The 21,824-nt window shown below is 48.5% G+C and overlaps 1 protein-coding gene across 3 annotated transcripts in view; it reads left to right on the top strand.

The window, feature by feature from the left end:
• The window catches only part of PHF21A (PHD finger protein 21A), a 419,360-nt gene that overhangs the window by 64,901 nt on the left and 332,635 nt on the right, over positions 1-21,824 (top strand). For all 3 annotated transcript variants that reach the window (XM_078684392.1, XM_078684393.1, XM_078684391.1), the window contains exon 3: positions 3,789-3,946. In XM_078684392.1, coding sequence (XP_078540518.1) covers positions 3,893-3,946 — 54 coding nt within the window. In that variant the 5' untranslated portion in view covers positions 3,789-3,892. The remainder of the gene's footprint in view (positions 1-3,788; positions 3,947-21,824) is intronic.

Raw genomic sequence — 21,824 nt, 5'->3', positions numbered from 1 at the left:
AGCCCTGCTCCAGATCGTGCGAGAGCCTTTTACCTAGAAGAGCCGGCAACAGACCCAGGTCTCCGTCACGAGTCCTACCCTGCATCGTGCTGAGCCATTTACCTAGAAGAGCCTGCAACAGACCCAGGTCTCCACCACGAGCCCTGCTCCGCATCGTGCTGAACCATTTACCTAGAAGAGCCTGCAACAGACCCAGGTCTCCACCACGAGCCCTGCTCTGCATCGTGCTGAGCCATTTACCTAGAAGAGCCTGCAACAGACCCAGGTCTCCACCACGAGCCCTCCTCCGCATCGTGCTAGAGCCATTGACCTAGAAGAGCCTGCAACAGACCCAGGTCTCCACCACGAGCCCTGCTCCGCATCGTGCTGGAGCCATTGACCTAGAAGAGCCGGCAACAGACCCAGGTCTCCGCCACGAGCCCTGCTCCGTATCGTGCGAGAGCCATTTACCTAGAAGAGCCTGCAACAGACCCAGCTCTATGCCACGAGCCCTGCTCTGCATCGTGCTGAGCCATTTACCTAGAAGAGCCTGCAACAGACCCAGCTCTCCACCACGAGCCCTGCTCCGCATCGTGCTAGAGCCATTTACCTAGAAGAGCCGGAAACAAACCCAGGTCTCCATGACCCCTGCTCTGCATCGTGCTGAGCCATTTACCTAGAAGAGCCGGCAACAGACCCAGCTCTCCACCACGAGCCCTGCTCCGCATCGTGCTAGAGCCATTTACCTAGAAGAGCCGGCAACAGACCCAGGTCTCCATGACCCCTGCTCTGCATCGTGCTAGAGCCATTTACCTAGAAGAGCCTGCAACAGTCCCAGCTCCCCACCACGAGCCCTGCTCTGCATCGTGCTAGAGCCATTTACCTAGAAGAGCCTGCAACAGACCCAGGTCTCCGCCATGAGCACTGCTCTGCATCGTGCTAGAGCCATTTACCTAGAAGAGCCTGCAACAGTCCCAGCTCTCCGCCACGAGCCCTGCTCTGCATCGTGCGAGAGCCATTTACCTAGAAGAGCCTGCAACAGTCCCAGCTCTCCGCCACGAGCCCTGCTCTGCATCGTGCGAGAGCCGTTTACATAGAAGAGCCGGCATCAGACCCAGGTCCATGCCACGAGCCCTACTCTGCATCGTGCTAGAGCCATTTACCTAGAAGAGCCTGCAACAGTCCCAGCTCTCCGCCACGAGCCCTGCTCTGCATCGTGCGAGAGCCGTTTACATAGAAGAGCCGGCATCAGACCCAGGTCCATGCCACGAGCCCTACTCTGCATCGTGCTAGAGCCATTTACCTAGAAGAGCCTGCAACAGTCCCAGCTCTCCGCCACGAGCCCTGCTCTGCATCGTGCGAGAGCCGTTTACATAGAAGAGCCGGCATCAGACCCAGGTCCATGCCACGAGCCCTACTCTGCATCGTGCTAGAGCCATTTACCTAGAAGAGCCTGCAACAGACCCAGCTCTGTGCCACGAGCCCTGCTCTGCATCGTGCTGAGCCATTTACCTAGAAGAGCCTGCAACAGACCCAGGTCTCTGCCATGAGCCCTGCTCCTCATCGTGCTAGAGCCATTTACTTAGAAGAGCCGGTAGCAGTCCCAGGTTTCCGCCACGAGCCCTACCCTGCATCGTGCTGAGCCATTTACCTAGAAGAGCCTGCAACAGACCCAGGTCTCCGCCACGAGCCCTGCTCCGCATCGTGCTAGAGCCATTTACCTAGAAGAGCCTGCAACAGACCCAGGTCTCCACCACGAGCCCTACTCTGCATCGTGCTGAGCCATTTACCTAGAAGAGCCTGCAACAGACCCAGGTCCCCGTCACGAGCCCTGCTCCGCATCGTGCGAGAGCAATTTACTTAGAAGAGCTTTTACAGACCCAGGTCTCCGCCACGAGCCCTGCTCCGCATCGTGAAAGAGCCATTTACTTAGAGCCGGTAGCAGACCCAGGTTTCCGCCACGAGCCCTACCCTGCATCGTGCTGAGCCATTTACCTAGAAGAGCCTGCAACAGGCCCAGGTCTCCGCCACGAGCTCTGCGCCACATCGTGCTAGAGCCATTGACCTAGAAGAGCCTGCAACAGGCCCAGGTCTCCGCCACGAGCTCTGCGCTACATCGTGCTAGAGCCATTGACCTAGAAGAGCCGGCAACAGGCCCAGGTCTCCGCCACGAGCTCTGCGCCGCATCGTGCTAGAGCCATTTACCTAGAAGAGCCTGCAACAGGCCCAGGTCTCCGTCACGAACCCTACTCTGCATCGTGCTGAACCATTGACCTAGAAGAGCCGGCAACAGACCCAGCTCTCCGCCACGAGCCCTGCTCTGCATCGTGCTGAGCCATTTACCTAGAAGAGCCGGCAACAGACCCAGGTCTCCCCCACGAGCCCTCCTCCGCATCGTGCTAGAGCCTTTTACCTAGAAGAGCCTGCAACAGACCCAGGTCTCCACCACGAGCCCTACTCTGCATCGTGCTGAGCCATTTACCTAGAAGAGCCGGCAACAGACCCAGCTCTCCGCCACGAGCCCTGCTCTGCATCGTGCTGAGCCATTTACCTAGAAGAGCCGGCAACAGACCCAGGTCTCCGCCACGAGCCCTCCTCCGCATCGTGCTAGAGCCTTTTACCTAGAAGAGACTGCAACAGACCCAGGTCTCCACCACGAGCCCTACTCTGCATCGTGCTGAGCCTTTTACCTAGAAGAGCCTGCAACAGACCCAGGTCTCCACCACGAGCCCTGCTCTGCATCGTGCTAGAGCCATTGACCTAGAAGAGCCTGCAACAGACCCAGGTCTCCGCCACGAGCCCTGCTCCGCATCGTGCTAGAGCCATTTACCTAGAAGAGCCTGCAACAGACCCAGGTCCCCGTCACGAGCCCTGCTCCGCATCGTGCGAGAACCATTTACCTAGAAGAGCCTGCAACAGACCCAGGTCTCCACCACGAGCCCTGCTCCGTATCGTGCTGAGCCATTTACTTAGAAGAGCCGGTAGCAGACCCAGGTTTCGCCACGAGCCCTACCCTGCATCGTGCTGAGCCATTTACCTAGAAGAGCCTGCAACAGACCCAGGTCTCCGCCACGAGCCCTGCTCCGTATCGAGCTAGAGCCATTTACCTAGAAGAGCCTGCAACAGACCCAGGTCTCCGCCACGAGCCCTGCTCTGCATCGTGCGAGAGCCATTTACCTAGAAGAGCCGGCAACAGACCCAGGTCTCCGCCACGAGCCCTGCTCTGCATCGTGCTAGAACCATTTACCTAGAAGAGCCGGCAACAGACCCAGGTCTCCGCCACGAGCCCTCCTCCGCATCGTGCTAGAGCCATTTACCTAGAAGAGCCTGCAACAGACCCAGGTCTCCGCCACGAGCCCTGCTCTGCATCGTGCTAGACCCATTTACCTAGAAGAGCCGGCAACAGACCCAGGTCTCCGCCATGAGCACTGCTCTGCATCGTGCTAGAGCCATTTACCTAGAAGAGCCTGCAACAGACCCAGGTCTCCACCACGAGCCCTGCTCCGTATCGAGCTGAGCCATTTACCTAGAAGAGCCTGCAACAGACCTAGGTCTACGCCACAAGCCCTGCTCCGCATCTTGCTAGATCCATTGAAAGAGAAGAGCCTGCTCCCAGAGCCAAGCCCCAGCTCCTGTACCTTATCCCATGTCCCGCAATCTCATGATGAAGTAGCTCCACCAAAGCAGCCATAATCCGTCAAGGACATCACATTGAGTCTTTGTTTGAAGTAACATCTCACAATTTTGCTCACTATTTTTCTTTGCTGTAGTTTTTCTCTTGATACAGTCTGTGTCTTTGTTTTTTGTAGGAGTAGATTAGGGGCGAGACGGGCCCGGTCAGGAAGGACCAGTGGGCAGACAAGCTGTGTGGGAGAAAAGGAGTTTGTGAGAGGATCCCTGGAGGAGGAAGAGGATGGAGTTACAGACTCTCCAGGAGGCCCTTAAAGTGGAGATCCAGGTTCACCAGGTGAGGCTGCTGCAGCGAATGCTGCGATTGCGTGGCTGTGGATATCTTGGGCAGTGGAGAGCAGGAGAGAAGCAAAGAATGGTGGTTTAAGGAAGAGTGATGTGAAAGGTGGAGTCTGCGCTTGTGTGGTATATAAATAAATAATACCGGATCTAGGTTTGACTAGGCAGAGCAATAACAGATAGCTCAATAAATAAGAGTCAAGATTCGAGGTAGTAGGAGTTTTGCAGGTTTATTACAGCATAAAGGACAGGAACAGGACAACCTGCATAGGAATAGGATGGCAGGGCCCAGCAGCTGCCGGGGCTGGATCTGGGATGAGCGCGCTAACATTTAATAACAATACACGATCATATATACTAAAACAGTTGCATTACAATACATACGATAGGCGGAGCAGTGGGTGTGGTCAATAGCAGTCGCGAAAGATAAGGGTGAAAGTAGGTGTAACAGAGGCGTATACATAGACATGTGATGCAAACGTAACAGAATATGTCATGAATGGGGCGGAAACATGGAGGGGGCTACCTAAGGAGCCGGGACCTCTGACCTAATGGTGCGCGCAAGCTGGCAATGACGTGTTACTAGGAGAAGCTGGGGGCTACGAACTCTGTGCTAGGAGCAGAGACTGAAGTCTGGAAAGTCAGGGCGACATGTACCTAAGCACTATCTAGTATCTGATGTTTAGAGAACATGTTGATAGAATCCAAAAGTTATCGGGGTAAAGGCTAACAGACTCTAAGAATGGTGCATGCATTATTCTACATGTAGTGCGTGATGAAGAATATTAAATGGCCACTAAATGCAGTATTTCTCTAACATGGAGACGTAAGGGCTAGACAATGACGGAAACTATTGATGCCATTCAGACTCGTAGGCAGAGCCAGGCTGAGCCGGGCACTGTGAGGCAGGAAGTAAGTGAAGGGTCGAGGATACAGGTGGGGGCTGTATCGCTCCTCAGCGAGGCTTCAGGAGACAGGAGCTGAATCTGGTGTCCAGGCCCTTTTGAGGCCTAGAAACGGGGACTTTACAATGAAATAACGTGCACACTGAGAAACGTGGCAACGTAGCTTTACATAGGCCTGATATTCGTAGTATTCACGAGAACTGGAAACTGACATACTAGAGGTGGATACAACTGTAATTGCGTCATTAATCGAACATGGGGAATACATATGCATATTAATCATGCACAGACAACATATGATGGAGGACGCGTAGGGACACAGAACATGGCAAAATTTACTTTTCCACATTCCCTCCTTGTCACTACGTTTCCATCAGGAAACATCAATATTCATGATACCATCTATCATTTCATACAGTATCATTTGTTCGTCTCGAATTTTCTTGGAACGGGATTTAGAACGGGGCTTGGGACTAGGAATACAAGAGGTAGCACAAATGCCGCAAATCGCAGGGCCACATTGTATACAGAGGCAGCAGCTGAATATGATCGCTACTGCAATACCTAGAAAGGACAAGACTTTCCATCCCCAAGCGGAAATTATATTCCAGAACCAACCGGACCATGTCCAGGTGCCTGGATCTTGGTGTAACAGATGGGCAATTTTATGGAGTCTGGTTATAGCTGAATAAACAGACGGCGCGTTATTTGGAATGAAAATGCAGCAACTAGATCCGATGACTCTACAGGCCCCGCCCCTATCGGCCAATATGACGTCAAGGACGAGACGATTCTGTAAAACGACAAATCTCATAGCAGATTGCTCTTCAGTTAAGTTACCTAGAGCAGAGGCAGTCTCATTGACTACTACTTCAAGGGTTCTGGTTAACCTACGAATTAGCTTACTATTCTGGATAGGTCCTATAAAGAAGAAGAAACCTCTATTGAAATCTGTATACTGTTCTAGAGCAGTTTCAGTATAATCGACAATGGGGGACTCCCTTCTATGTCTAATGTGTACTAGATGTGTGTTTCTATGATAATCAGATGGGGCTAGGAAAACAGGTGGCAGTAGGAAGGCAATGTAACAGGTTCCCTCCCAATCGAGGGGCAGACGAACATATGCGGTCTGACCACAAATAAAATAAGAATGGCGTGAAGCTTTGAAAATAGATTTCCCACTGTCACTATATTTGACAATAGTAGTACAATCGCTATGTCCTACATGTACGGAACCATTATTTCTAACACATAATTCGCCTTTGACTGGTAGTACTGAAATAGCAGGTAAGTCTGGAGTGGAATCAGACTGAAAATTCAGGACCATGAAATTCGAAGAATAATTACCTAAATTGTAAACTTCGTTTTCTAGATCTAACCCTGTTCTGTGGGGAAGACCTTGCTTGTCTGGAAAACATGTACTGTTAAGAAAAGACATATCTGTTGAAGATGACGTTAACGTGGACCATGCTCCACACGAACCATTATGTGAAAATGGATAAGGAAAAAGTGGCAGAACTCCCTTCGGGGTCTGGAAAGGGGGGAGTCGACCACACACCCAACAATTTGTGGCATTGCTGGTCTGGTGTGAATAATGTAACATGCGGATAAAGGAATTGTTACGCATAGCGAGGCGGTAAGAGAGTTCATGAGGAGGCAGATCACTAAACGTGTGCTCTACTGTAACATTAGAAGACTTATTTACATGAGGAACTGGAAAATACAGGTAAAATGCATAACTGGTGCAGGAAGTCATAATACTGAGAAATAATATGAAACATAAAAAAACGATACATCGGATTGAGTTTTGACTAACTCTCTCACTATGGGGGTCTATTTTATACATGTCAGAAACCGGTCTAACCGTTTCACCTAGGGGAGGACTTAGACAATCAAACTGGCTGACTTATTTTACTAGACCTTAACTTAAGCTTATACTCCTGTTGCGGAGTTGTCTCTAACAGGGAGGGTGCAGTATCATTGTCTTTTGCGGGACAGTCCTTAAGAATAGTACTTTGGCAGTCCTTTGAATCCTGGGAAATGTTCTTTGAGACTGGCTTCAATCCATAAAATTTTTTAATATGCGAAAGATGCACCCAGCCTTTGCGTCCCTCCAACTTCACGGCTGTACGGGTGGCCAGGAGGACCTGTCGGGGCTCCTTCCAGCGAGGCTCCAGCGGACTTGAGCGATCGAAATTTCGCACTAGGACCATGGATCCGGGAACGATTTCATGCGGTGCCACCTCGGTATTGTCTGGAAATGCGGCGGCAACCTGTGAACGACAAGAGTTGAGGGCAGACATCAAGGAAGCTAGGTAATCTGTCAGCATATTACTTGAAACATCGGTAATACTTCGGGGTCTAGGAGTACCCCACATGTTAGGGGGGCGGCCGAAAACGACCTCATACGGGGACAGGCCTGATCTGGAATGTGCGACCATGCGCATATAGAACAGGGCGACCGGCAGAGCTATGAGCCAGTCCACACCTTTCTCTTGACAAACTTTTGCAATTCGAATTTTCAGGGTCTGATTATGTCTCTCTACGAGACCGGCTGCTTCAGGATGGCGTACACAATGGAACTTCCACTGGTACCCTAACAAAAGGGACACATGTTTCATCAACTCAGATGAGAATGGCTGGCCGTTGTCAGAATATACGACTCTAGGGAGTCCATAGCGGGGGAAGAACTCACGAACCAACTGCTTGGCAGTGGTCGCGGCTGTGTAATCGGGGACTGGATATGCCTCCGTCCACCTGGACAAAGCGCATACAACTACAAGGACATACTTGAAACCTCGACATCGCTCCATCTGAATGTAATCCATCTGGAGGACTTCAAAAGGGTGGTCAGGGGGCTGGAATCCACCTTGTTCCACCGGGACACTTTTACCTGGATTAAACTGACAACATATCATACAGGTACGGACTTTCTGCTTGGCTGCAGCTCGTAAATGCTTGTTGAACCAAATGTTCTGGATACTGTCTAACATGGCTTTTTCTCCTAAATGTGCTGGACTATGTGCGGTATTATTAATGACTTGAACCATAGAGTCGGGGAGAAACCAAGTGGCTTTACCCTTTGTTACCCATCCCTGATCTGTCTGGACCCCTCCTTGTTCGGACCATTTCTTGATTTCATCGGGAGTAGCATGTAACTGGATATCTATGACATCTTGTGTAGGGTCTTTAACTGTCATACATGTAGTCGGATCTGGAGTGTATGTCGGTGTCTTATTAACTGGAATGTCTGGTGTCTGAGCTGTAAGCTTGGCTGTGCGATCTGCTAGATCATTACCTTGGGAAATAGTGTCAGTAACTTTCGTATGTGCTTTGCACTTCATGATAGCAATGGATGTCGGTAAATGTATGGCATCTAACAGAGCCTGAATAAGGAGACCATGCTGAATCTTGGTTCCATGAGAAGTCATGAAACCTCTCTCTTGCCAGAGCACTCCGAAGTCGTGTACAACTCCAAATGCGTAACGTGAATCGGTGTAAACATTAACTTTCAGGTTCTTGGCGTGTATGCAGGCTTGTGTCAGAGCAACTAGCTCTGCTGCTTGAGCAGACAGGGTGTCAATACGGTGTGTCTCTATAACGTCGGTGTCGGTAGTCACTGCATACGCGGCGACTAGTTCTCCTGTACTTGTTCTCATACATGAACCATCCACATAAAGTGTCAGGTCGGGGTCTGGTAATGGAATATCTGTCAGATCTTGTCTTGGCTTGGTCATAATGTTAACTACTTCCACACAGTCGTGGGTGGCAGAATTCGAAGTAACTGATGGTAACAATGTAGCAGGATTTAAAACGTTGCAGCGTCTGATTTCTATGTGTGGCTGGAACAGTGTCAGTTCATAACCTGTCAATCGTGCAATAGTCAAGTGCTGAGTCTGTGTTCGGTTTAAAAGAACTTCCACGGAGTGTGGAACTTGTACTGTCAGGGAGTGTCCTAATACTATGGAATCACTTTGTCTGATAGCTAGTGCTGTGGCTGCAACTGACTTGAGGCACGCAGGCAGAGCCTGGGCTACAGGATCTAATGTGCTCGAAAAATAAGCACAGGGCTTGTATTGTCCTGCTTGATCTTGTGTGAGAACAGATAATGCTGTACCTTCGCGTTCTGTGACGAAAAGTGTAAAAGGCTTACTGTAGTTCGGTGTTGCTAGAACTGGAGCTTGACATAGGGCTTTCTTTAACTCATTGAAACTGAGTGTATGTTCAGATGTCCAAGTGAGGACAGTCGATACGGCTGTCTCCTGTGTCGTTAACTGTATCAGTGGCTTGGCCAGAAATGCATACTGAGGAATCCATTGTCTGCAATAAGAAGTAAGGCCGATAAAAGCACGTACCTCCTTCTGGGTCTTGGGCTGAGGAAGACTCGCTATTAACTGGATACGGTCTGGTGTCAACTGCCTACCCCTCTTGGACAGTAAGTGTCCTAAGTAGACCACTTGCTGGACACAGAATTGAAGCTTAGAAGGGGACACCTTGTGTCCCATCTCGGCTAGGAAATACAAGACTGTAAGGGATGTTCGCTCGCAAGCACGTTCAGAACGGGCTGTGATCAGGAGATCATCGACATACTGGAGCAGGGCAGTGTCAGTTGGCATGTGAATGTTGTCTAGTTGTCTCTTGAGTGCTTGACTGTAAATACTAGGACTTTCTGTGAAACCTTGAGGAGCGCGTGTGAACATATAGCTCCTTCCATTTAAACAAAATCCGAAAAGAAACTGGCTGTCTGGATGAATGGGAACACTGAAAAACGCGTTCTTGAGGTCTATGACAGTGAAAAATGAAGCTTCTGAATCAATGGCTGTCAATAGGGAAGAGATATCTGGGACAACTGGGTACTGGGGAATAATACATTTATTAAGCTCTCGGAGATCAATCACTAATCGATATACTGGGGTTGCATTCGGATCAGTGCGTTTCATGACTGGAATGATCGGAGAATTACATACATTGGAGTCGGTTTCTACAACTACTCCTTGAGCGATGAGCTCGTCAATAATTTTGGATAAGGCTGCTACAGCCTCAGGTGGCAATCTGTACTGTCTTATTCGTGGCAGGACTACACCTGGCTTGAGAGTCACACGATGGGGTGTGATTTGCATATAACCAACATCAGTTGGACCTTGCGCCCATAGATGCTGCGGAACATTGGACAACCTGGGATCAAAATCTCGTAATACATAGTGACCCTTGAAGTCACGTAGGAACAATCGTATTCCCTCTGGGGAGCAGCATATAACTGCACCTAACTCTTTCAGTGTCTTAATGCCTAATAGATTTTCTGGACATGACTTAGTAAGTAACGGGTCAGTAGTGCGGGACAATGGACCTACTTCTAGAGTAACTGGCTTTGAAATTTCATTTACGATAGGTTTTCCTGAAAATCCAAGGGAAACATTTCTTGAGCCTGAGAGCGGAGCCCCTGGAACTTCGGCGTGACTTATAGTGGTCCTACTTGCCCCTGTATCAATCAGAAACTTTCTATCTTTCCCTAATACTTGACTATGAACATAGGGACCTTCTTGATCTACAGGTATCTCGATGAGAGGCAAACCTACCTCCCTCTCTAGGCTGTTTCATGAATATGGCTGATACTCTGGATACTCAGACTGTGCATACTGGTACATCTGCTGTGTAACATGCTGTGTTGCAGCGATAGGCTGCGGTGCTGTAACTGTCTGTGGTGCATTCTGTGACTGAGGAGTCTGTGTAACTTGTTCTTGTCTAGGCGGACGTGGTCTTTCTTTAGTCTTACCGGTAGCTATGTTGTGTTTCAGAACTGCACACTCGTTTATAAAATGACCTGGCTGTTTACAATAATTGCAGTTTCCTTTAACGGGAGCTGCAGGATGACTGGCTTGATTCGGACCCCTTTTCTGACTGTCTTGAGGAACAGATTGTGCAACTAGTACTTTCATTTTCGTGTCTTTCATACGTTTTCTCTCATGTTCTTGCTCTTCTCTGATTCTATTCTGGTGGTATTGAAGCATCTGTAACATCTGGGACGGGGTATTAGCTTGCCAGGTACTTTCGACTTTCAAAACTCGGTTTTTAATTTGTGGACTTGAATTCTCGACTAATTTAGTAACAAAAAGATGAGGGTATGACTCGCTACTCGTCTTGAGGCCACTGTTTATGGTAAAACATTTCTCAAATCTGGAATAATAATCACTAATATCTTCGTCTTGTTTCTGTTTACAGGCTGAAATTGCATCCCAGTCTTCTTTTCTAGTTGTCAATAACCTAGGCAAAACTTGTATTAATAATTCTGGTAATTCTTTACATTTATCTCCAAGACCGGTACCTGGTACTCGTGCCTTGTCTTCGGCTTCTAGAACTGCCCAATCGATCTTTTTCTCTCCCACCTCCCATTCTTTTTCTTTGAGTTTCTCATATACCCCTGCGGGCAACAAGACTTTTAACATTTTAATGATGTCTGGATACGTGTATTCTCCCATACGGAGCATGTCTTTTAATTCTCGGTGGAACCCTGCTGGATCTTTATCATGACAGGGAATTAATTTTTTCATCTCTAAAAGTTCCATCTTTGTGATAGGGGTGTAAACAAACACTCGTTGCATTTCACCACCGTCTGTCTTAATTGGATGTACTTCTCGTAACGGATTCTGTCTGTCTATGTAAAAGGGTTTACTTTCTGGGGGTGAGGCATGAACAAAATGTGGGTTCAGAAACGTTCTGTATTTGTGGCGCTGTTCTAGAATGACACTAATCAAATCGGTACCTAAACCTTTCCATCTATACTGGAGTAACTCGTTCAGGACATCGTGTAACGGACCTGGATCAGAATGTTGACCCTCATACAATGTAATGAGGTGCTGGATCATATACATACCCGCCAGTCGTTGCTCGGCTGGGGGCATTTTCAGAAACATTTGTGCCACTATTTCGTCTGGAAAAGTGGTAGAATCAGTAATCCATCGGACTGCTGATCGGACTAGTTCTTGTTCATGCATAGTACTTAACTCGCTATAACCGATTCGTGATTTCAGAATGTGATCGGTAGCTTGAAATACTTGTTCTAGAGAACCTTGTTCTGATGCTGGATGATGTAAAACTGACTTGTGTTCTAGGCGCAAATGGCGATCTGGAAATCTAGATTTTCCTACATACGCTATTCTGGCGGGATTCTCGTCCTCTACCTCTTCAGTATCAGAGTTACTTTCTTTCTCGCTTACTTGTGCTTCTTTGCGTTGTTCGTGTACCCTTATTATTTCTTTACGAATCTTCTTGTACATACTCTCTATACTACTGATGGTCTTATGCTTACCCTCGGCTATATTATCACTCCACCTTGTCAGGACTTTCATTTCGGCTCGATCTTTGGTCGGATAATCTTGTTCCCTTATTAGACAATTAATCAGAAACTTTAATATCATGAGCTGGACTTCAACTTTTCTTTGGCACATGACGTCACTAATACTTTCTGGATCATTCCCTGTACGGATGAAACGATATATTCTGTCTAGATCTTCTTTCATATCTGGTAGGGTGACTAGATACTCGGTCACCTTTCTTACGCGTAATGAATATAGAACCATATTATCCTCTCCTGGGACTGGATCATAGCCACATTCATTAAGGGCTTTTCTTATTTCTGCAACAGACTGATATCTGGGCGTACGCTGTGACGCTTGTGCATGTAATTCGGCTAACGTTAAACGCTTGTGTGGCGGCGGGGTTTGAGGAGGACCTCCCCCTGCGGCCCCTAAACTAGAGTCGTCTACTGATGCTCTTCGTCCTGGCAGAGTGGGAAATGGAAATGCAGGCTGGACTTGTATGGCGGGCTGGACCGGGGGTACCGTAACAGGTACTCCGGTGTCTGGAGGAGCGGGAAGTGCCTGATTTACAGGGACTGGCGGAGCAGGAACAGGATTTGCATATTCTGGGACTGTGTCGTCCAGGTAGGACGAAATGAAAATATCAGCTGCGGTCGGTTTGTGACGTAGCTTAGTCGGAACTAGTGGTGGCGGGAAATTACTGGATGCCTCCGGGGTCGCTTTTGGCAAGCCCTCGGCAAGAAGAGGATACATACCCTTAATAAGAGCATGCCTCTGTCTGTCTGACTGTTCGGTTTTAACTCGTTCACCAATCTCGATTAATTCCCTTTCTTGGGCTCGTTCCAAGGATTCTCTACTTAATTCAGACTTTCTGATTTCTTTTTCGGTTCTTTTATGAGATTCTTTGCGCCATAACTCAATGGCATCTTTCTGTGACTGTCTGGCTTTCTTTTTCCATAATGCTTCTTCTACTCTCATGATGCACTCGGCATCCCATGTACCCGATACGGGCCATCTATACTTTTCCTCTAACTGTTTGGTATACTCTACCCATAAATCTAGATACAATATGGCGCTTATGCCATGCTTCTGATACATAAAATGACCTGGACTGTCCCTAGGCGGAACAGGAACTGCTGCTTCTAGCAGACCTTTTCTGGTTTTTAACTGACGCAGTTTTGAAAAGAGCGGCATGACTGAACTATAATCTGGACACAACACAATACACAATAAACACGATAATTACTTCACACTCATACCACGACATTAGAATACATGAATAACATTCAGAATAACAGTTCGAACAGAATACTACCTGGAATACGGAAAACAGAATACATGAATTTTCTCGAGAACAGAACTGACTAGAACAGAAACTAGATGCACTGCTGAAACAGTACGAAACTTACCGGTCTCATACAGAGACACGTCGGGACCCGCATCCACCGAAGTGGACACTTCGTTTGTGGGTCTGTGTACCACCAACCCACAGACCAGAGTCAATTAGATTGACCCTGTCTAGATACTACCCCAGCAACGGTACTCACCGGGCAGCAAGAACGGAAGGCCTCGGACTGGACTGGACTGCTTCGACGCCGGATGGACGAACTTCGGACTTCTGTTACGGGTGGGCCTCCGGATACCTCGGACCTTGGACTCTCGGCTTGGGCTCTGGTCGGGACTCGCCGCGTTCCTCCACCGTCTCGTCTGGATGCTGGACCGCCTCCTCCGTCTCCTCCGTGGGCCTGAGGGATACTTAAAGCAGAAATATCTGCCGCTGCGCAGAAGAGTTCCGTCACGACTGCAGAGGGTCAGGGGGTCGGCGTGGCTTCACCGACGCGGGGGGAAAGGGCAAGTCCCTATTCGGGCGCCATTATGTGGTATATAAATAAATAATACCGGATCTAGGTTTGACTAGGCAGAGCAATAACAGATAGCTCAATAAATAAGAGTCAAGATTCGAGGTAGTAGGAGTTTTGCAGGTTTATTACAGCATAAAGGACAGGAACAGGACAACCTGCATAGGAATAGGATGGCAGGGCCCAGCAGCTGCCGGGGCTGGATCTGGGATGAGCGCGCTAACATTTAATAACAATACACGATCATATATACTAAAACAGTTGCATTACAATACATACGATAGGCGGAGCAGTGGGTGTGGTCAATAGCAGTCGCGAAAGATAAGGGTGAAAGTAGGTGTAACAGAGGCGTATACATAGACATGTGATGCAAACGTAACAGAATATGTCATGAATGGGGCGGAAACATGGAGGGGGCTACCTAAGGAGCCGGGACCTCTGACCTAATGGTGCGCGCAAGCTGGCAATGACGTGTTACTAGGAGAAGCTGGGGGCTACGAACTCTGTGCTAGGAGCAGAGACTGAAGTCTGGAGAGTCAGGGCGACATGTACCTAAGCACTATCTAGTATCTGATGTTTAGAGAACATGTTGATAGAATCCAAAAGTTATCGGGGTAAAGGCTAACAGACTCTAAGAATGGTGCATGCATTATTCTACATGTAGTGCGTGATGAAGAATATTAAATGACCACTAAATGCAGTATTTCTCTAACATGGAGACGTAAGGGCTAGACAATGACGGAAACTATTGATGCGATTCAGTAGCTTAGGAATGCAGAGAAGGAGGGCTGGACTGATAACTAGAATCATAACATACTCTTGGCAGACTCGTAGGCAGAGCCAGGCTGAGCCGGGCACTGTGAGGCAGGAAGTAAGTGAAGGGTCGAGGATACAGGTGGGGGCTGTATCGCTCCTCAGCGAGGCTTCAGGAGACAGGAGCTGAATCTGGTGTCCAGGCCCTTTTGAGGCCTAGAAACGGGGACTTTACAATGAAATAACGTGCACACTGAGAAACGTGGCAACGTAGCTTTACATAGGCCTGATATTCGTAGTATTCACGAGAACTGGAAACTGACATACTAGAGGTGGATACAACTGTAATTGCGTCATTAATCGAACATGGGGAATACATATGCATATTAATCATGCACAGACAACATATGATGGAGGACGCGTAGGGACACAGAACATGGCAAAATTTACTTTTCCACATTTGGGTAAGATAGGCACGACGAACTGGGTTAGGAGAGGCACCAAGGACTGGGTGGGACATGAATTCTTGTGTTCCGTTTGTATGCTACTGCTGCCATGGGGTGTCTCTGAACCTCTGGTGCTTTAGCCATCGAGTGTTGTGTCCATGCTGACTGCAGTAGCCACTTCTGACTGGGCAGAATTACCTGTGGTAGGAGTAATCGGTTTGAAATATTTTGATGTTGTACAGCCTAGGACGCTGGCTCTATATTTATTATACCTGAGAAATGTATATTGTGCACAGAGTCCAGAGAGTCCCCAGAGGTATAGAAGAGGCAAATTAGGTAAGTATCAACAGCTCTCTTTGCCCTAGTGTGGGCCAGCAGTTAGGCTTATCTAGAGGGTGTGTTAAGCATTTATTGTATTTACTCAATCAATGCTGATGACACACACTCAGAGACAGAATCCAGACCAATTAGGAAAGTATAAAAAAAAGTATACTTATGTTTAATTTTAGAGCCAAGCAGGACTTGGCACAGGTGAAATGCAAGACTGTTCAAGGAAATGCAGTTGGTTGAAACTGCAATTGTTACAAGATTGTAGATACTTTGAACACAGGTTAAATTACACAGTATTTACTCAGATTACTTTTGGATTACTTTAAGTACTGGGGTGATATGCCTAGATGCCACACCTTAGGATCTCTATTACTAGGTAAGTATGACGTTTTATACTTTGCAATAGAATTCTCTTTTCTTCATACACTACAGTTCAGCACATTTTTTAGGCCCAAAATCTTTTTACATGGGTTCCTAGGAGGAAAAAGTGTTTGTGGTTTCAAAGGTAAGTAGACGACTTACGAGGGTGAGTTTTGGGGTTAGGACCAAGGTTCAGAAGGTCTAGATGGGCACTTGAATTGCACCTCCAGCGGCACAGATGCGGCCGGGTGCAGAGTGCAGGGGCCCAATGTTAGCCAATGGGGCTAAGGGGCCTTCGGTTAGGGACTGCCGACAGGCAGGCCACTCCGGTGTGGGAGCAAAGATTCAAGGATTAGGATTAGCATTGCAGGGGCCAACGACCAGCACAGGAACTGCACCAACAGTGGCACTGGAGCGGCCGGTAGCAGGTTGCAATGCGTACGTTGGGGACCCTGTGCTAACTAATGGAGTCCTTTGATTTCGAAAGATGCAGCAGGCTTGGGCAGGGAGGCTTCCTGAAGGTGACCACTGGCTGGAGAGGTAGGTTTGGATCTGGGGAGATGCTTGGACACTGTCTGTTGGGCAACCCAAGGCTGTGGGGTGTAGAGTGCGGGGTGCAGGGGTGTCTTCCGGTGACAGGTTTTCTTACCAGCTCTGGTCACAGTCGGGAGGACCTTTATGTTGACGTTGCAGGCTCCTGAGGCTTGAGGGAGGTCTAGATCACCAGATCCCAGGTCAGGATCACTGGGGAGACCTTCTTGGGGTGTAGGGCCATTCTAACTCAGGCTGTTGTTTGCAGAGTGGTGCAGAATCTCAGATTCTCCAGAATCTGATTCTGGAGGTGAGTCTTTGAGCAAATCCGGTGCTCACGGGAGACAGTCTTTTGGAAGGTCGCAGGACCGCTCTGGGGGTTGCTGGCTGATGGACTCGCAGGTGTTCTTGCTGTAGGCACGTCGAACACGGGACAGGCCATCTTAAAGATGGAGGGGACGAAGATGTGTACTTCACCTCGCCTCCCCCACCTGAGAGGTGGGATTGACCAAAGTTGGCATACCTCTCTTCCTAGCTTGGTTTTCCCGCCGATTCACCCGCCCACAGTGGGTGTCGGAACCAGTGGGAGCCAGTTGCTAGGGCCAGCAAAAGACAGGGACAGCTTCAAAGGTAGCAGCCATTTGAAGCTTCACCTTTCGTGATCCTGTCCATCCTGGGGGAGGAGGCATGACACCTCTGCACTGAATGAGCTTAGTTTCTGGACCCGAGAGCAGAGGCTCTCTACCCAGGGTTCCAGAAACCTGTCTGGTGGTGGTAAATTGACAGCCATTCCGGAACCACACCAGTGCTGGTCGATTTTCAGGGCTCATCTCCAAGATGCCCTCTGAGCGCATTTTACATTAAATCCGACACTGGCATCAGTGTGGATTTAATTTGCTGGGAAGTTTGATATCAAACTTCCCAGCTTTTAGTAAAGCCGTTATGGAGCTGTGGAGTTCGTAATGACCATCTCCCAGACCATATACTCTTTATGACTTGTATACATTTACAATGTCAAAGAATGGGCTTTGACACTGTAGGGCAGAGATCTTAACATTTTTTACTCTGAGCCCCCCCCCCCCCCTAAGCAAAATGTTTTGAGGTCGGGCCCCCTCCAAAACTTTATGGCAGCGATTGGGGGAGCGGGAGGGACATGGCTACGTGCAGGGAGCGGGGCTTATGAGATTATTTCAGGAATACTTTTTCTATAGCTTATGAACTGCACCAAATATGAGACTTATTTATTTATTTATTTATTTATTCAAGGTTTTATATAGCGCGAACAGGATCCTTACAGATATCAGAGCGATTCACAAAGACAGGGAAGGGGCAGTAGGAGTCAACAGAGATAATGGGAGACAGTATAATAGTCAATAACATGGTAATAACATGGATAATAAAAACATGCATAAAACCAATCCATATACAATCAGGTAAGGGAGTAATATAGGAACAGCACAGGTCATTGATCACACTACAGAGGCGTACAGGTGGATCAGTAAACCAGCGTGTATCATATCTTGGTCGATAGTAAGAGAGTAGAGTAGTAGTGCCCCCAACAAGTAGAATATAGTGCCAGGGGATAGGGTGAGCAGTGATACAAAGCAATGCAGAGTCTCTGTACCAACATCTATAACGATCAGGAGATCTTGGCCAAAAGGATGGTTTTCACCTCTTTCTTGAAGAGTGCAGTGGAGGAGATCAGCCTGGTTTCAGGAGGGAGCGCATTCCAGATCCGGGGAGCCATCCCTGAGAAGGAGCGCTTGTAAGTTTTCACTTTCCGGAATCTACGAGGTTTCAGGAGAAGATTTTTTGTACTCCTATTGGATCTCGAACCTCCTGATATAGACAGCTTTTGAGCGAGGTAGTTAGGTGCCTTGTGGTGCACGGCCGCGTGTGTCATAACTGCAATTTTTAGCTGTATTCTGGCTTCAAAAGGCAGCCATTTTAGAGACTTTAGGTCTGGGGATATGTGCGAATGCTTTCTAGAGCCAGTAATGAGTCTCGCGGCAGCGTTCAGGGAGGCTCTTAAGGGTGCTGTTGTTGATAGCGGGAGACCGCTGAGGGCCACAATTCCATAGTCTATTTGAGGGATGACTAAAGCTTGTACAGCAGTTTGGAAGTCTTTGGCCGGGAGGAAGGGTTTAATTTTCCTCAGCGTGTTAATTTGGAAATTAGCTGCTTTTGTGGCTTTGCTGACGTGCTGCTGCATGTTGAGCTTGGCGTCGAGTGTGATGCCTAGGGATTTCGCAGCAAATGCATCAAACAAAAACAGATATCCCAAACAAACTTCTTGCCATAATTGGGGTGTTATGAGCCCCTCACTCTCCTTGACTACAATGCAACTATACCTGCTGCACTAATGATAACTGCAGTCCTGAGTAGCTGGCTATCTCCTCTGCCTCTTTTACCTCTTCCCCACCATGATGCATCCTCACCTCTGTCCTAATGCCTGAAAGGACAATAAGCTCTGATGCCCCTTTTTTAAAGGTAGACAGTCATAATTGTGATGAATCCCTGGGCCCCAGTCCTGTTGCATCTCCTCCTTTATGATAACCAGCAGTGGCCACTTACACACTTGGCAGCAGTACCAGCCTCACTAATGAAGGTCCCTTAAAAAAACAAAAACACTTATATTGTCCACTTCTTTGGGGTATCTCTCTGAAAAAGCGGTCTCTGGCCATTTGTAAACATATCAAGCATTGAAAATGCAATAGGTCTCGCCTTTAAGTTAAAGCCATTTTCTTTGCTAATGGTTTTGTATTGCAAAGCAATTGGCTTTAACTTAATTAAAGACGAGACCTATTGCATGTTCAATGCTTGTTTCATAGGGATAGAATGCAGCACAGCACTATTTTTTACAAAACATTCAGACATGCTGCCCAGCAGCCGCACTGTTGTACAAAATGACTAAGACATTGACATAGTCAATAACTCTTGCATAGGCGAGAATATTGGCTTGGAAAGTGCTTGTTCTCTTTTGTTCTGGCTCCGAATCAGTGGTGAAGAATAGGTCCTGGTCGCCAAACAGAGAGGCGATGGCCACCACTTTTTCGCTCCGGCACAAATTAAGTGCAGTGTGCTGCGGCGGCCCACAGCCACATCCGTCGGGAGCGCTAGTGCCCGCTCCACAGCCCTTTAGTGGAGTTGTCACTACCTGCTTCAAGGGCACGCGCTCACCATGCAGCGCTGATAGCAGCATGCGGGAGGAACCACAGCCAGAGTAAATGCTGACTTAAGCTCCGTGCGCTCCACTCTGTTTGTGTCTGGTCTAGAAATGAGGGATAATAATCATTTATATTAGGCTGCCCGGGGCGCTCTCTCGATGCTGCTTCCGTTCAGTCAGTGGGTGCGAACGAACAGTCACTGCAGACGTGTGGCGAGGTTTCTGTGGGCTCTATTGTAAGCAAGGACATGATGTGGAACCTGGCTCCTTGTTGGGTGCTACTCGGATACTGAGGTCCACCTCACACTCCTGGACCCCAGTGCCACTGCACCTGCTGCACTCATGACAGCTGCGCCTAGAACGTCATTCGCCGTGCCTAGCTTTCACTGCGCGCCCGTGTGGTTGTAAGTGAATTCTGCATGCCAGAGAAGAGTACAGCGCCTTCAGTGCAGTGTATCGACACCCGTGCCACAGGTCCGTGGGTGCAGTTTATTAATGCGTCACACACACAGCCTAGTCTCCAGAAGAACCGTAGGCGTGCGCTTTCCACTGGACAGACACCACCATCTGTGTGCCAGAGCACAGCCACCAGGAGCGCAAGCAGTTTATATCCACCTCTGTGCCACAGGACAAGGTCCGTGGGTGCACTTTATTAATACGTAACAGAGGGCGTAGTCTCTAGAAGAACCCTGTGCGTGCGCTTTCCACTGTACAGACACCACCATCTGTGTGCCAGAGCCCACAGCCACCAGGAGCGCATACATTTTATATCCAACTCTGTGCCACAGGTGCAGTTTATTAATGCGTCACGTACGACCTGGTCTCTGCAAGAGCTCTGTCTTTGCATGCCTCGCACTGCAGTTGTGCCTGTTCTCAGAGGCCACAGCCACCATGAACACTGTACAGCGCGTTCACTGTGGTGTATCCAACTCTGGGCCTCAGAACAAGATCAGCAGCAGCTTTATGTGCGCCACAGGGGACAGCTCTTGGGAGCAGGGCTTGCGCCACAGGATATTGCTTCCAGCTGTCAGATATACCTGGCGATGCACAACAGGTCTGTATTGTGGGCGTTCCAGTTAGTAATGTTCTGAGACTGGCGCCTGCGCTCGCACACGCGCAGCTCCTACCGAGAATGGCATGTGGTCTGAAGCTGGAGGCAATGTGCCCTGGCACGCACACACGGGCAGGTACTGTTAGGAGTACCTGGCAATACGCCCAATGCCGGTGTTTGGAGGGGGGAGGTGGACCACTGCTTCCCTATAAAGTACGTCTGTTAGTACCCATCAAGAAGCTAGGTGGCACGTTTTCTTGCTTGCATTAGGGCCAACAGAACACTCTCCACATGCCTGCAGTGGCTGTTCCTTCGCAACCACGGATTGAACTGAAGAAACGCCGAAAGAGAAACCAGGGCAACTGTAAACAAAGTAGACCAGACACCAGCAGGGTGGAAAACACGGAGCTTAAGTTTTCTCCCACGTGCTGTCATCCTCTCTGCAAAGTGAGCACGTGCCCTCGGGATGGGACGGACAGAAGATGTGCACGCGCGGACTGCCTTTACTGGCGGCGAAAAAGAGTCCCCAGTGTATCACGCCGCTAGTAAAGGATCCAATCCCCGCGTGAACATCTTCTGTCTCGTTTGTCTCCCCGCGTGCACGCTGGAATCGTATAGATTCCAAAAGGCCTCTCATGGCAGAGTAGCGCATGTGTTTCTTTCGCCAGGCCGAGACCTAAAAATGAGCCCGCATACAGTGCTTCCTATTCTGAGCCTTCTGTTTAACAATGTCTATGAATCTCACTCCTTTCCTCTGTCTCCTAGACCATTACTGTGAGGCCCCAAGGATCGAGAGGATTACGGCTCTGCATATGAATGCAACCCTGCTGGCCTTCTACTGCCACTCCATGGACTCAGCTTTCACAAAAAACTGCCCCTGAATGGTTAATACTGACTTTGAGATGCCTCTGCCTTAAATCGAAGTGTGTGGTGGTAGTGCAAAAAGTTAAAAAAGAAACCATGTAATTATGAGTTTCTGCAGCAGCAGCGTTTTCCACATAAATATCAGTTTACCACATTTACTACATAATCTGCAGATTTCAACAAAAATACCTTGATTCTAGCTCAAACGGAACAAAAGTTACTTTAAGCGTGACAGTGTTCTGGAGCAGTGGAAGGCCCTTTGCAAAGATTGACTGGTATTCTTGTAGTTGCTTAT

The sequence above is a fragment of the Lissotriton helveticus genome, chromosome 3_2, assembly GCF_964261635.1.
Source record: "Lissotriton helveticus chromosome 3_2, aLisHel1.1, whole genome shotgun sequence".
Taxonomy (NCBI): domain Eukaryota; kingdom Metazoa; phylum Chordata; class Amphibia; order Caudata; family Salamandridae; genus Lissotriton; species Lissotriton helveticus.
Note: the sequence above shows the minus strand (reverse complement) of the source record. Positions and strands in the feature narration are given on the sequence as shown.